This window comes from Anas acuta, chromosome 2, assembly GCF_963932015.1.
Source record: "Anas acuta chromosome 2, bAnaAcu1.1, whole genome shotgun sequence".
Lineage (NCBI taxonomy): Eukaryota > Metazoa > Chordata > Aves > Anseriformes > Anatidae > Anas > Anas acuta.
In genome coordinates this window covers 49,306,966-49,322,824 of record NC_088980.1, presented here as the reverse complement: position 1 = coordinate 49,322,824, position 15,859 = coordinate 49,306,966, and the positions used below count along the sequence as shown (strand labels likewise).

Sequence of the window (15,859 nt, the reverse complement as noted above, 5' to 3'; positions counted from 1 at the left end):
GATGAGGCAGGCTGGCACATCTATCACTTAGCACACTCAGACAAGCTAGGAATAGAAGTAAGTAAACAGCATCCGCTCCATGTGACACTGCAGAAATGCTTCTGAGCAAGAACAGGTGGCAGAGGGGCAGGAGCAGGTCGGTATATGGGGGGCTCAGTTCTAGCTTGAACAAATATATGAGGTGAAAAATCCTGGCTTTAGTGAAGCCAGTGGCAAAATTCCCATAGCTTTCAATGGGACCAGATTTTTCTGTCATAGTAACTCAGTTAATTCCAGAGGGTTCCTACAGAGTGGAGATTTTAACAGGTTAATGTAAATAGATAGCTGTTCTGTAAGGGTCCAATATAGCTCAATGGGAAAATACAAATACAGTAGAGCAACAGCATGCAGCTTTGGCTAGACACCTTCCTCAGTGTTTTGCATGTTGAGGGTGTGTTCTCTTTGTGTCTGTGTATTACTTTGAAATGATTACAGACAGTGGTAGAAACCTGATGTAAAGGAGAATGCACGAGATCAGTGAAAATCAGTTTCCTGATGAATGGAAATGGACCTCTAATACAAATGGAAAAGATACATTCTCAAGACATTTGGGACTGACTTTGAGAGAAAAGAGTAATTGCCTAGAAGGATTAGCCTCTTGTACAGGTTCTGCTTTCCATAAAAAAATAATCCTAGAACCTACTATTTTAAAATTTGGAAAATATTAATATTTTCAAAAGTTTTGGATAAAGTAGTTAGGAAAATAGAAAAGCTCAGCTCACATCTAATGACTATGTATATTTATACGTGTAGGTGGTGATCATAGACACTATTCTGTATTCATATATACATATATATGCAGCAGTAATGAGACCCATAATGCAACCACCCAAATCGTTCTTATGTGAACACACATTTGTTGTGCACACTCACTTCCTGAATGTTGCGGACCCTGATCGCAGACATTTCACCAAGGCAGGACTGCTTGCAAAATTCCAATTTTTAATATCAACCATTTTATTAGCAATTATGCTTGGTGTTTACATAGCTTATAACTGATACTTTCTGGATGCTGAGAGGATTCCCTTTACAGAAATGACATACATTAGTGGTATCACAGTTTTTTGCCACGAGTTTGGCACTATAGAGTGACACAAAGTTTCGGTCTGGAGTTCAGCTTAATCTTGTGCTATTCAAATATTAGATGCTGCTGATAGCTCTAATGAACTTTTCAAGTATTTAGCTTTTGGCTGTTAGGTAAAAAGAATGTGAAATCTGGGTGCTGCAATTTGCAGCTTACCAGATGGTTATGGTGGTGAAGTGCGACTGTTCATTTCTAAAAGTCTAGGTATTTATATTTTCCCAATTTACATCTTTCCATCACAGTTTAAATTAAGCAGTGTGTTTAGCTTCTATTTACACATTTCCCAAGGAGACTGAAATAGGAAATGTCCTTTAAAACTCTTATTTTTAAAAAAATCTGTTTCCTTTCCCCCTCCCTTGAAAATTTTATTCACCTTGTAAAACATCTTCAAAAAATATGATCTCTTTTTGATTTATTTTTCTTTAACAAGTAAAAATTATCCTGTTTTGGTTTTCTTACTTTTACTGTCACTATGCACTACAACAAAATAGCAAGAAAATGATCCATCTCTGTACAGGCTGTTTATTACTAAAATTAATATGTATTTGAACTGCTGCTTCTTTTTCTTGAAGGCTCATGTTTGTCTTTAATTAAAGAGAAAGGATGTGTTAGCTCCATCAAATCTTTATTGTTTGATCTCATCAATTTAGAAATAAATGTTTTTTTCTTGTTCATTCAGACATTAAATCACCACAACAAATCCAAAGGCCTACTGCATTTTTGATTTGTTTATGGGATTCATGCTTTCTTTTCTTTAAAGAATGTGTCAAAAAACAGTGATATTAAGACAGTTATGCTTTAGGACTTTAGAAAAGGGAGCATAGCATAGGGAGATCAGTTGCAGGCAACTCAGGATGTTTTATAACACTGTGTAAACATTGACGTTAATAAAGGATCAAACAGAGTTAAATGTTAAATGTGGGATTGCTTGACATTGCCCCACCTCCCTTCAGTGAAGGGAGTACTAGTACACCCAGATGGTTAGCAGCCTGAATGCAAGCTAAATGCACATCCTACCAGCTCATTCACACTATGCTTCAGTTCATGTTCATGATCAATTAATTTGCTATGGCATTCTTTCTTCATCCACGAACTGCACTGTAACTTATGGCCTCCTTTCTCCTCCAGATAGCTACAGTCGTCTCACAGACAATGCCTTTTCTGGTTTGGTTTTAAAATTTTCCAGTTAGATTAGATTCCAGTTAGATGAAATTTTATTGCCATACAACATTTCTCCTTCTGGCTGTCCCTGCTTTCTTGCTCTGTATCTTTACATGCTGAACTCACAACATTTCTTTTAAGCAGCATCTTTCTATTTTCTTCATGCCAGTCCTGTCATGTTTGGTCCTTTGGGGTTGTTCGCACTGAAACGAGGAAGAGAAGGGATATGGTAAATTGTGAACAGAAGATATTTTATATGTTTGTTTACTTCCTCTTTTTAAAAACATTTTCTTCAGATTACTTAATGTCTTCTTCATATTGCAGTTGTCTTTTATGTTGGAGTCATTTATGAAATCCCTGCTGAAGAATTCTATCTTGAAAATTAGCCAGCTTGGGACTAGAACAGTTAGGAAATAATATCATTACGATGCAGTAATGTGTTAATAGTGCTATTATAGCTTTGTAATTCCTACTGTTCTCATATCCCTGGCCTGCTATATTCTGATTTTTCCTTGCACTAAAGGAATTGCTATAGCAACATACCTTCAAACATGTATGATTAATATTTTATATGCCCATGACTGACTAGATATTTGTTCTAGACATAGCATATTGAAAAACAAGATGGAATACCTGCCATGAATCCACAGAATAGAAACTGATTTATACAGGGAGAAAAATAAATCATAAATTGAATAAGAACAAGAGAAAATAAAATTTCATAGATTCAGAATATAGGCAAGTTGATAAAATATGTTGTAATGTTTTGATTTTCAGGTATAGCAGTCTTATTCTAAAGAACAGCAAATATCACACGCCATTTTAGTATTATACAAAACAAACAAACAAACAAAGTTATTTTTTCCACATAGGAAAATAACTGCATCACATACCTTTCTTCAGCTGTGTACAGATGTCCCAACTCAGCAGACAGATTCTTTATCAGACCCTAGAGAAGATACAGATGTCTCAGTCCAGAAGCCCAAGGGCTGGTAGCATTTTCAAATCCAACATTAAATGCATCATTGGGCCTACAGTCAAGGAGGTGCGAATAATTTTTCTTCTGATCAATTTCAACCTTGCTTAATGTAACACCGAGTTTTGTATAACTAACTAGAGCTGCCATTCTTGGTCAGGACAGGCAATAAGAAGTATATACTTTTCCTTTTTAGTCCCCACAGCTAATCATACCCAATTCACCTTTAACAGAAGAGGACGACAGTTATTAGAGGCTTATTAAAGTTCTTCTCAAAAGTCCACCAATATGTATGATGTTTCCAATGGCAGCACTCCCTTATCTCATGAAGTAAAAAGCACCAGGCTCTCTCCCAGTGCACTTCCAAATTTCATCCTTTTAAAACACTGAAGAAGGAAACCAAGCCATGCAGTGGCTGTGGTAGCTGTCAAGACCAAAACTGCCATATTGGCTCTGGACTCACAGCTCACAGAATCACTGGTATGCTTACATGCCACATGCATTCAACTGAAGTCTTTGAAACAGGGTGTTGGGTGTGTGGGAGCTCCTACTATGCAAGTGTAAATTTCACACTACAGATGGTCAGTGCAGAGACTGGCACAACAGGGCTAAGCAGTGAAAATGCAAAATATCTGTGGACCTCTTGACTTTCTGGAGCATTAATTTCCAGCCCATTGGAATGGACTTCAGTCCATTCTTGACAAGCTCTATTAACATGTGCTTTGTGCACACACAGAACATGCTTATTCATAGTGCAGGAGAGAGAGGGTTTGTCATGCAAAGCATGAAAGTTAAATAGGGGGGCAAAGTGTTCTGAACTTTTAAAACCATCTCCCACTTAGATTGCATAAAATCCCACGCTCTTGAGAAAAATGCAGAAATCTGATACTGTAAAGCACAGGATATTGGGGACATCACTGATATTGGGGACACCACTTTGCTTTTAACATTTCTAGACCTGGGAACATTTTTCTGCTGCCAATTTCTTGATGTTGAATGTGGTACTCATGTACAGTCTATGCTAACCTTACAGCGTGTGCTTATGATACACTGCTGACAATCTTCAGGCCAAAGAGTCAAGGCAGGTTTGTCTAACAGAATCATATATCTGTCCAGTTTATAGAGACCCAAGCAGACTGTATCTCTGAGCAGTTAAATAAGAAGATAGCTGTTTGGGTGAGTGCAGCTTCATATGGACAGTTGCTTGTCCTTTTAGCTGAAAAACTACTTATGTCCAAGTGCTCAGATCATTCAACAAAATCTCAGATTACTCTGTTTCAAGGTTTTGTGGGCTCACAGCCTTCTGTAGCCTTTAAGCTCTGACACACTATTAGGCAAGACTGCTGCAAAAAAAAAATAATAAATGTCCCTAGCTTCTGTTATTATGTCAAAATTTGTAAACACTTATTGTGACAAGCCTAAGGTTCAGACAGCCATTTGGTATCAGGATGCCACAAGGCTTGTGCCTCAATTTCCTTCCTGGCAATGCTAACTGATATTTTCCAAATAGCTGTCCGCGATCTTGCACAGCCTCTATGTCTTTGGATGCTTCATCCTGAGCATTTATTCAAACTAACTGTTCATCAGCCATAGATCTATAAATTCTCTATAAATTCTCCATCTCACCCCAATTTCCAAAAACAGGGGACGGAAGGGTAGGGAAGAAGGGGGGACAATATGGGACAGGATTCTTTATCACTTAAACAAGCAAACTTCAGTTGTCTGACAACCGTTAATTTAAGTAGATGCAGTGGTGTGACTCTTTGGCAGAATGGATGAAAGACCTAAACAAATGATAAACATCAGCCATCAGTGATGGGAGGCAAAGAAATAAACTAGAGTATTGAGGGAGCTTTCATAGAAAAGTCAAAGTCTTCCTGAGCCATCACTGCAGGTTTCACTAGGGGACACAAAACTTAATCTGAGAGTTTCTCATTACTGATCATTACCTGAGTGTTGATTGCCAGTTCAAGTGTTGACTGCTTTGTGGAAGCAAAGAGAAGAATGGGATAAAACAAGTAGATGAAGAGCAAAGGAAACCTCACCACGCTGTGTGATCCACTGCCTCATGCTGTTACACATCTTGCACCATCCATTCTTGTTGCAGAATCCCAGGGAAAGTTGGGGAAAGGACAACTTCATCCTGTCACTTTAAGGTTATATGCTCTTAGAACCATATTCTCAAGAGGCCTCTTTTTCTTTTCAATCCCCAAATCAACAAGGGTCTGAGGGAAGCAGAACTACAGTGGATTGTTAATCAGAATCACAGAATCATCTAGGTTGGGAGACCTCCAAGGTCATCTAGTCCAAACTCTGACCTAACACTAACAAGTCCTCCACTAAACCATATCCCTAAGCTGTACATCTAAACATCTTTTAAAGATCTTAGGGATGGTGACTCCACCACTTCCCTGGGCAGCCTATTCCAATGTCTAACATTTTCCATAAAGAAGTTCTTCCTAACATCCAACCTAAACCTCCCCTGGCACAACTTTAGCCCATTTCCCCTCGTCCTGTCATCAGGCACATGGGAGAATAGACCAACAACCACCTCACTACAGCCTCTTTTAATGTACTTATAGAGAGCAATAAGCTCACCCCTGAGCCTCCTTTTCTCCAGGCTGAACAATCACAACTCCCTCAGCCGCTCCTCATAAGACTTGTTCTCCAGACCCCTCACCAGCTTCGTTGCCCTTCTCTGGACTCGCTCGAGTACCCCAATGTCCTTCTTGTAGTGAGGGGCCCAAAACTGAACACAGTACTCGAGGTGTGACCTCACCAGAGCTGAGTACAGGGGGATAATCTCTTCCCTAGCCCTGCTGGCCACATTCAAAATCTGAAGAATAGAGACACAATATTTGTTTATATTTTATCATGATGTTTTAAAATATTCTAATCCAAGTTCTACCTATTCTACCCCCATTTATCTGACTGCTATCTATACACTGTCTGCACATAATGATATAGAGGTTATAATTGTGTTCTAACATAGTTGCCCATGAAGAAGATGTATTCTTGAATACATATGCCTTTTCCAGCATCCCCCATCCCTGTGTGAAAAAATAATTATCTGCAACAGTCCCCATTGAGACAATGGTTTTAATGAGTTTAAATGTGTTTTCTAAGGTTGTTCATATGTGGAGATTCCCTTTAAACTCAATTCTTTGTGTTAGTTTAATAAGCAAATTCAGGTTTTGCAAAAATTTAAACTCACATATCTGAACTGAGTGCTTGGCTTGGGTTGTTTATTAGAAGGTATGAGAAAAAAAAAATGATGAGAAAAAACTTGCTCCTGAAAATGTAATTGGGTTTAAGAGACCAGGGTCAAATCTGCAAAATGACACATTTGCTGAATTTTCTGATTTTATAGGTGCAAGAACTGCCTCTCTCAAATCTGAACAAATTTCAGACTATGAGTATGCTTCCAAGATATTATATCTGAAGGGTTAGTCCAATGGCAAGGTATGGCTACAAATCAAAAGAAAGATGTTTTTATACACCTTCTTTCACTATGCTCTATACTGAATAAGAAAGGATGGAATATTAAAAATTCATACATAAATCATACATTCTGGACCATATAAGATGACAGTCATATAAGATGTCCTGGGTCATATAAGATGACAACACCAAAAAAATCAGTGGTGTAATGCAACCTTGTATTTTTTTAACACACTGAGACAGTCTAAGTTTTATTACCTAAATTGAGAGACCAAAAACTCTGGAGAACATGAACAGACAGATTATTTCTTATTCAAGGAAAGATACATTCCACCTGTGAAGGAAAAGGAAAATCTTTTTTTTACCTTCTTTACTAAATGATTCTTCAGATCCATAAACACTCATGTGGTGTAGGAAGAGTGGTGGGCATGCATCTGCCTGAGAGAAGGGCAAATGCGGATATCTTACAAGTTGGAGGAAAAGTCACATATCCCGTATTGTAGTATTTGCTCATTCTGGTTCAGGAAAAAAAAAAAAAAAAAAAATAAACAGGCCAGAGAAGAGTACATGGAATCTAGTTCTGTCTACAAACATTTGAAGACTGTGGGATAGAGCAATTCAGACAGATTACACAGAAAAGTGTAGACATAGGATATGGCACTTACTAAATATGCTCAGCTGTTTGGTAACTGTTTCCGAAGCTTTGAAAAACTTTCCATTGTGGGAAAGCCATCTGATGGGTCATCCACAGTTGCTGTCTGAGAAATTCTTTATAAATATGAAAGTTAAGAACAGCCCTGAGCCTGACTGATGAAGAACCAAAAGATATGTCTACTGGCAGGGCCAAGTCTCAGACCTTTATCAGTTTCAATTTAAACAGGACCTTCAGGGAGAGTTTCTGACAGGCTTCTGAAAGCCAAAAAGAAGACAGAAAATGCTGCAATGGGGACAGTCTTCCTAAACTCTGAGTATAGATGACATTTGCACATACATATTGTGGGCATGTTAAAAATTTTAAGAACAGTCTTGGGAATAGGATGAGACGGGATTGCCTTTGTGTATGCAATAAAACGTGTTCAAAACCTTATGTTCAGATGTATAACAGCAACAGAGTTGGGGAGATTGTATGAAGAACACAAATGGAAACCCTAATAAGTTTTGTTTAAAACTTATTAAGGGTATTCAAAATACAATTTACAGTGTTTCAGTTTACAATATTTTCAGTGTACATTAAACACTTGTGTTATTAAGAAACTCTGTTGTACTTTAAAAATTGTCTGTAAACTATTAACACCTACTTTACTGAGTTGCACCTTCAACACCTTCAGGTGCAAAGGCTTTGAGAACCCTCTGAAGAGCCAGGACTGTGAAGAGCTAAGAGTTGAAAGTGAGATAGGAAGATGGGGATTTAAGAAGCTATACAAAACATTGTCTACAACATTAAATTAGCATAACTTAGTTTGGCAAATACAAAGAGATAGTTAAACAGGAAATAACTGAAATCTGCTAGCCTAAGTCTCAATTGGTGTTCTTGGTATTTCTTTGTGGATATACATCAGTTCAGATTCAGCAGTAATGCAAAAGACCTCCTGATTTCCCCTTCAGCCTTCTTTATACCACCTTCCTTGATCACTACAGAAATCATTACGATTGTCCTGCTGCTGAATCCTGAATTCTTGATTTTCTGTAGGACATCTTTCATTTGATCCTTGTGTTGAGGCTCTGCCTTGATGCATGTTGTTAATACTTTGAGTTTAAAAGATCTTAGAGCCATTCTTAAAGAGCACAAATTCCTATTTGTCATGTTGAAACTGTAGCCCTTTCTCCTAGCTTGTTAGTTTTAACACCTCTCTTCATCTTCCAGCAGCTTTCTTCTCCCTATGGCACCCTCGCTTTCACTTCCAAAGTCCTCCACAACTTATCCTCTCTTTAAATTCATCTTTTAGGACCTAGTAATACTCTCATGCCAACCTTTCTATTCCCATTTCCTACATTTCTAAATGAATGTTTGTGCTTTTCCCATGCCCCGTGACGAACTTCTGAACAAATGTCACCTCAGTATCATCCTTCACATCTGTTTTCCCATTGCCTCAACTTTACCAAAAATTCAAGACCCAGTTCTGTTCTTGGGAGTTTTGCTGCAAGCATGAACAGGAGCAAGAGAAAACCTCTGAAATGCTGGGATAGTGTTATAAACCTTAGGTGATGTTGTGGTTGCTATGTCATCAGTCTATTTTGTTGTATATTGCTTCTCTTTCTTCTAATAAAATAATAATAATAATTAAAAAAAAAAAGTAAGAAGAGTAAATTCTGTTTCAAATGAGGGCTTTTCTGTGTGTGTGTGTTTAACTATGTGCAATACAGTTTTAGGAATGATTGGAAGCAGTTTGGTAGACACTAGTTTGAATTATAACCTTAAATCTGAACACCACTTATCCCTAAAATGTGAGGTTGAAGGAAAAGTTCAAGCTTTGAATCTCCTCAGGTTCTGATTTTGGATTGCATTCAAAACCAAAAGAGTCTTACTTTTCCAAATATAATTTTATGTGGTTTAGGATAGCATAAATCTCACAAGAACATCTGGGAAGAGTTTTGCTGATAGAGAGAACATGGAAGTATTATTTCTAGAGAAAGGAAAACATTATGAAGTTAATTTTTCTAAAATCATTGCCAGTCTTGACATTAAAAATGTGTATCATTTGTCCAGAAGAAGAGCAGGGTAAAAATGAGACTTCTCTGCATCATAACTGTGTCTTGTTAATTCTTTTTCTAAGTAAATACAAATTCCCTGCTGAGTAAAGCTAATGACATCCAACAGTGTCAAAAGGACAGTGCAATTAGGAAAAACTTGTGATCCTGGCCACTTTATGTGGTCTGTTCTTGTCACACTCCCTAAGCATCTGGAAAGTTGTTTTTTTTAAGGCTGCTCCAAGACCCATTCATGACTACTCCACTTAGGATGTTTGTATAGATCTGCTGGACACTAATTTCTCTAAATCATTCCTGAACCTGGTTATACTGTCTGCCTCCACAACTTCAAGTGGTAACAGGTGATAGAAGTTTACAACCCTCTGTGTAAGGATACCCTTTTCTTTCATCTGTTTTAAACCAAACTCCTAGCTTCGGCTCTTCTGAAGTCCTATTGTTGTGGAGTGTGGCAAATAGTGGTTCTCTATTTGCCTTATCCACTGACATTTACAGTTTCACAGGCTTTGAATACATCTGCCTTAACACAGTTCTTCATTCAGATGGATTAGTCCCAAAGCTGAACAGTTCCAGACTTTTTAGTGTCTCACGGTAAAATAGCTGATCCATCCCCTTGAACATTCCATTCCCTTCCTTCACTCCAGTTCCACTTGTTCTTGAGATGTGAAGATCTCTATACACTGCATTTAAGATGTGTGCCCACTGAGCTTTTGCATAATTCTTTCAACAGTGCCCAACAGTTTGTTGTTGTTGTTTGTTTGGCTGCAGCAGCAAGCTGAGCTGAGGATTTCATAGTCAATGACAAATGAAATCTCTTTCCTAATCTCTAACTACCAGTTCTACACCTAGCATCATGTTGTAGGTGTATTTAAACAATTTTGTTCCCAAATGCATTCTTTCATGTTTATCTGCATTGGTATTCCTTTGCTCCTTTTTCACCCACACACTTAGTTTCATGAGATCCTTCTGAAGTTCCTTGCCATTAGCAAGATATTTAACTGTCAGAAAGCTTAGCGCCAGCCTTAGTGTTAGCCTGAAGATCCACTGCACACTCCCACCACCATATTATCAATGAAGATGCTGAATAAAAGTAATAATAATAATAATAATAATAATAATAATAATAATAATAATAATAATAATAATAATAATAATAATAATAATAATAATAATAATAATAAATAAATATTTTTTTAGCACTGATCCCAGCGGGACAAAGTACTGGCTCATCTCCATCCAGAGCAATCACCTTTAAGACTTGTTTGCTTTCTGTCCTTTTATCAGTTTTCACTTTGCAAATGACCTTCTCCAAACTCATGGCAACTTAGTTTCTACAATAATCTCTGGTTGTTCCAAATATACCAACAGCTTTTGGAAGCTTCAAATTATATTCCCAAATTTCACCCCACTTTATCCATGTTCTTGTTGACATGTTAACTGACACCCTCCAAGAGCTTTAGCAGGTTACTGAGCCAGAACGTCCCTTTGAAAAAGCAATGCACTTTCCTGAAAGACCGTGTTTTCAATGATTTAACTCTTTTCTTATAGAGTGTACTATAGTGATCCAACTTACCAGTTAGTAGTTTATCCTGAAGACTTTTGAACCAGACTGTTGCATTAAATAATGGTGTTTAATCTCCATAAATCTTGTTCTCAGCTTTTTATCCATATCAGGGAGATAATAAACCCTACAAATTTCCTGGCACTGTGGCTCACGCTGAAAGTGACTTTAAAATTCTGAATGGATAAGACAAAGGGAGGTCAGCTCCAATAAATGATCACACCTACTAAATTTCATTGCTACACAAAGAAAACAAAAACAAAATAAACCTCAGGAACATTATAGTTTTGCATTAAAAATAGAATTAGCAACATAATATGAACTCATCAATCCAATCACAATTCTCACCTAGTGTAGTCTTGTACAGCCCCCTATATATTCATAAGAGGTAGACTTTTTTTTTCTATTGCAACCATAATACAACTTTCCAACTTCATTGCTTTTCCTTCACCTTTTTTCTGTCTTTCCTTTGCCAATTTTTCTGTCTTCCATATTTTTTATCTTTATAATTTTTCACACAGAAAAGCAGTAAAAATACTAAATTATATTACTTTAATAATATACTCCTCTGATACTAGAAGTAATCTACCCTCCAGGTTCATTTCAAAATCAAAGTGCTGTAAAAAAATCATTAACTGCTAAAAAAAAAAATATATACTTTCACTAGGAACTCGTCACTAGGAACAAATCTAAGCATTCAGAAAAAAACCTTATAGTTTTGAGCTTTTACAAATGCACCTGAGTAAGGTAAAATAAATGGGATATTCTAAAATTCCCATAGGGAATTAGAAAATAGGAAATAGATCTAAAGTTGGACAAACATTCATGCACACATTTACATAGGTTATAGTGAAGTTATGTGAATCAATACTCTAACAACTTGGCCTCTCTACCCTAGCTGGTGAAAGTAATGATGCAGTATCCCAGTCTGTCTTTTGGGGGTTAACTTCACTGTATTTATCAGTCTTGACATTTCATCCCCACCCCCAAATGCAGTAGAAAGGTTATTAAGAACACAGCACAAATAGTCTGTATTCCCAAGAGCATACTTTAATCAGAAAGAAAAACAGTAATTGCAGGCTCTAATAGAAAGGAGCTCTGTGTGATGACAATATCACAAAGTCACACAGAAGAGTTTTGCTCCTGCTTGATGCTGAGTAGGCTTTGTGGTGCAAAAGCAAATGGATCACCTGTCATCAGCTGGGGCTGCCCTCTGGAGTCACACACAGAGGTGCAGAGGAGACACATCTTTTTCCTGCTTAGCTCCCATTAACTTCCATGGCTCTGAATTAAAAATAAAAATAAAAATAAAAATAAAAATAAAAATAAAAATAAAAATAAAAATAAAAATAAAAATAAAAATAAAAATAAAAATAAAAATAAAATGTTTCTTTTCAGGTATGAGGAATCAGAATCTATGGTACTCTTGGGGATTTATTCCCTTAATTTTCTCAGGAAACAGTCATGGAAATATGGAAATATATCTTCCATTCCTGTTCCTCCTCTGACATTTTTCAAATTTCTTAGTTTAGCTCATAAGCCAAAAATCACTCTCACTCCATACTAATTCACTGCTTCCAAGGAAAAATCAGCCTGTATGTGAATACCTACATCTGCTGACTCCCACCATGCTCTGTTACTATGGGAGAGTTGAAGTCACATCCCACTCACTCACTGGCATCCCATTCCTGGCAGTTGCCTGTCTGCCCAGCTGCCTGCTCCCTGCCCCTGTGTGCCCAGCAACAAACCTCCCCTCCATACACCCAAGGTCAAGACTTAGGCTGGAGCCAGAGAGATGCTGAGGAGACCTACCCCTATAAACGAGCAGGAGTAAAGCCAGAGTGAGAGGCATTCTCAGTCCCTTTGGCTATTTTGTAACCTCCTCCTCTTGCACTAGAGGGATGGTAGCATACAGGTGTGTATTAACCTCCATGTAAATCATCACAGAAAAGAAAGGGAAAAGTATGGGGGCAGTAGCTCAGCCAAAATCTATACAAAAGACAGTATTTTTGATGTGGTGTGGGAATCAAAGGAGTGTGTGGTCCTGTCCTGAGCACTCCTCTAGGCCAGCCTTGTGTTGCATACTCCCCCATTGCACTAGTGCATAGACTTCAGCCTCTCACATCGGATACATCCTCCAGGCTCAGCATCAGCTCCTGGTGGCAGCCCTACTAATAAGCTCACAGCCTTGCAAGCAGCAAGGGGTAGAGAGTTCATGCCATGAAGTGTAGGCCAGCAAGCAGTAACACATAAAGCAGAAACAGTTCAAGGTATTACATCTTTTCATCCAATTTTCTGCTGTGGTTGGGGTATTGGAGGCATTATGAGTTGGCTCCTCAGCTCATACTCTGGTCCAATGACATCAGCCAACCTTATTGACCTCTTTGCTCACATCAGCTCTAGAGCTGATGACTTGAACAAGGATAGAGAAGGGGGGAACTAGGAGGTTACACCTTGACTCTTAGCCTGAAGGATGGATCTCTTTCCCCCATCTTTGATATCTACTACTAGATTACCCAGTTTAGCTGATTGGAAAGAAGTTACATGTCTCTGTAGTTTTGCCCCTCTCTTTTATTTGTTTCCAATTTTGTGACTTTTTGGTATTTTCCTGCTGAAGAATAAATAAATAAATAAATAAAGCCTCATTTTTTATTTTATTTTATTTTTTTTAAATCTAGCATTTCTAAGTGCAGCTCACCATCAGCCTCAAGACGAGGGCTCTCTAATTGTGATTCAGTTTATATTATCCTATAAGCTGATAGACTCTTCCCACTGCTGAAATTCTCAGGACATCTCTCTAATGTGGCTTCTGCTGTAGGCTCACAGCTCTGGATGCTGTGAGGTATACACCAACAGAGCTGACAGCCTAAAAAAACCAAACCATGTGTTACCTTAGCAGCAGTACAAAACCTATTAAAATAAGTGCTCAGGAAGTAGTCACTCCCACTGTTTGACTGGAGAGTATAATGAGACTACTTTAGCTTAAACCTTATCAGTGTCCAGTAAAAATAAAATAAAAATATATAAAATAAAATAAATAAATAAAAAACAATGCTGTAATAAATAAGCTTGAACTTCAGTCTCCAGGTATTCGGTGACATTATGATGAATTTCACCATTCACGAGCAATCTACTTCTCTCTTTGCCAAAGTTTCTCCACCGTATTTTCAGGCCCAAAATCATGGTCATCAATAGTTTATTAATTTAACTGGTGATACTTAAAATAACCTGGGGATATAATTTAGCTGTAGAGCTCCAGACTTTAAAAATGAAGCTCTGTTGAGAGTGGCTATAAGTAATCATTACTCAAGTAGAATATTCAGCTCAGAATTAAAAGGTTTTCTACCTTTTCCTGGTATAGTTTCATATCAACCCTAAAATAAGCCCTCCATGTAAACTACAAAAATTGCAGCATGCATTGTTTGCATTTGATTGACACATAATATTTAAGCTAGAAAAAAGTGTACTTTTTAGGTCTGTCATGGTACCTTATACCAACAACAACAACAAAAACAAACAAAAAAAACCTATCAGAACATTTTGCCTGTGTACTATATAAAAAATGTATAATATGAATGTGTAATATAAATATTTATACCACATTCACTTAACCTCAATCCATCATATATATTCAGCTTTAAATGCATAAATTTTGTTGGAGAAGGATATCTTCCAGGGTAATTTTTCAGTAGCCCATGCCTACTACAGAATGTTTTTTGCCCTCTTCTTACTCTGTCCCAAAGGAAAAGAACATGATGGTCAAACATGGAATTAATTATTCCAAAGCCTAATTTATTATTGAAAGCCTAATTTGTTGATAACAACACACTAATCTTTTATAAGTCACAGACAAACAAAACAGCATCACTAATTTCAGTACCACAAAGCATTATCCAAACTCTGTTGGAGATAACCCCAGGAGTTTTCATATCTGCAGTAGTTTTTGATCCTATCTTTGACTGCACTCTAGTTGGTCTTCTTATGTATTGATTACTGCCCTCCCAAATTAGATCTCTGTCATCACACTTTTAATTATAGGGTTTTAAAATTAATTAGTTGCATTTAATCTTTTTTCCTTTTCCTTTTCCTTTTCCTTTTCCTTTTCCTTTTCCTTTTCCTTTTCCTTTTCCTTTTCCTTTTCCTTTTCCTTTTCCTTTTCCTTTTCCTTTTCCTTTTCCTTTTCCTTTTCCTTCTTCTTCTTCTTCTTCTTCTTCTTCTTCTTCTTCTTCTTCTTCTTCTTCTTCTTCTTCTTCTCCTCCTCCTCCTCCTCCTCCTCCTCCTCCTCCTCTTCTTCTTCTTCTTCTTCTTCTTCTCCTCCTCCTCCTCCTTCTTCTTCTTGAGGCTTCATTAAACAAATGGATAGAGCTCATTTCCAGTTAGTGTCAGAGGATTGTACTGCCCTGCTTACCATCCTGATTTTGGGTGGAAAAATCATCCCCTATCATGCAGCAGCATCTGGAAAAATCATATGACACAATGGACTGTTAAAAAAAGTACACAGAGAGCTGATACATTCAAGCACTGAGCAGAAATCTAGTAAAATCCTCTTGGTTAGTTAACACAAGAGGATCTGCCAATCAAGCTGGTCCTGCCCAGTCAAAACCCTTTTGTATTGTAGAAGAAGATAAAGCCCCTGTAGTGCATGTGAAAAACTATCTGAGAAAGACAGTAGGGGGTTATTTCTGCTTCAGGTGAAAAACTATCTGAGAAAGACAGTAGGGGGTTATTTCTGCTTCAGGAAAAGGCAAACCTATACATAGGATTCCTTTTGCTCAATGACCTGTGTGTACTTGGTGTGGGTAACATAGAAGGGTGAGGAATTTTGAGGTTGTACTTCAAGGGGATTTCATTTTGAGTGAGAACAGCCCAAGATTTGAATTGCATGATGCCA

General features: G+C 37.5%; 1 protein-coding gene across 3 annotated transcripts; it reads right to left on the bottom strand.

The window, feature by feature from the left end:
* Positions 1-994: 994 nt before the first annotated feature.
* LOC137852705 (splicing regulatory glutamine/lysine-rich protein 1-like) lies at positions 995-15,654 on the bottom strand. Of its 3 annotated transcripts, none has more exons than XR_011093987.1 (8): positions 15,377-15,654; positions 13,667-13,834; positions 12,159-12,252; positions 10,981-11,144; positions 7,067-7,216; positions 5,306-5,409; positions 3,178-3,233; positions 995-2,487 (listed from the first exon to the last, which is right to left on the bottom strand). XR_011093987.1 is itself a non-coding variant. In XM_068674721.1 (7 exons), the coding sequence occupies exon 1, from the start codon at positions 15,314-15,316 to the stop codon at positions 15,017-15,019; it is 300 nt and encodes a 99-aa protein (XP_068530822.1). In that variant the 5' UTR covers positions 15,317-15,654; the 3' UTR covers positions 995-2,487; positions 3,178-3,233; positions 5,306-5,409; positions 7,067-7,216; positions 10,981-11,144; positions 12,159-12,252; positions 13,667-15,016. The 3 variants fall into 3 exon arrangements, 1 of the variants encoding a protein (XP_068530822.1); XR_011093988.1 differs by having other exon boundaries at positions 7,067-7,139; XM_068674721.1 differs by having other exon boundaries at positions 13,667-15,654.
* Positions 15,655-15,859: the final 205 nt, after the last annotated feature.

Coding starts and splice junctions, on each gene's coding strand:
- LOC137852705 (XM_068674721.1), bottom strand. CDS start 15,316: ATGAAGCCTCAAGAAGAAGAAGGAGGAGGAGGAGGAGAAGAAGAAGAA.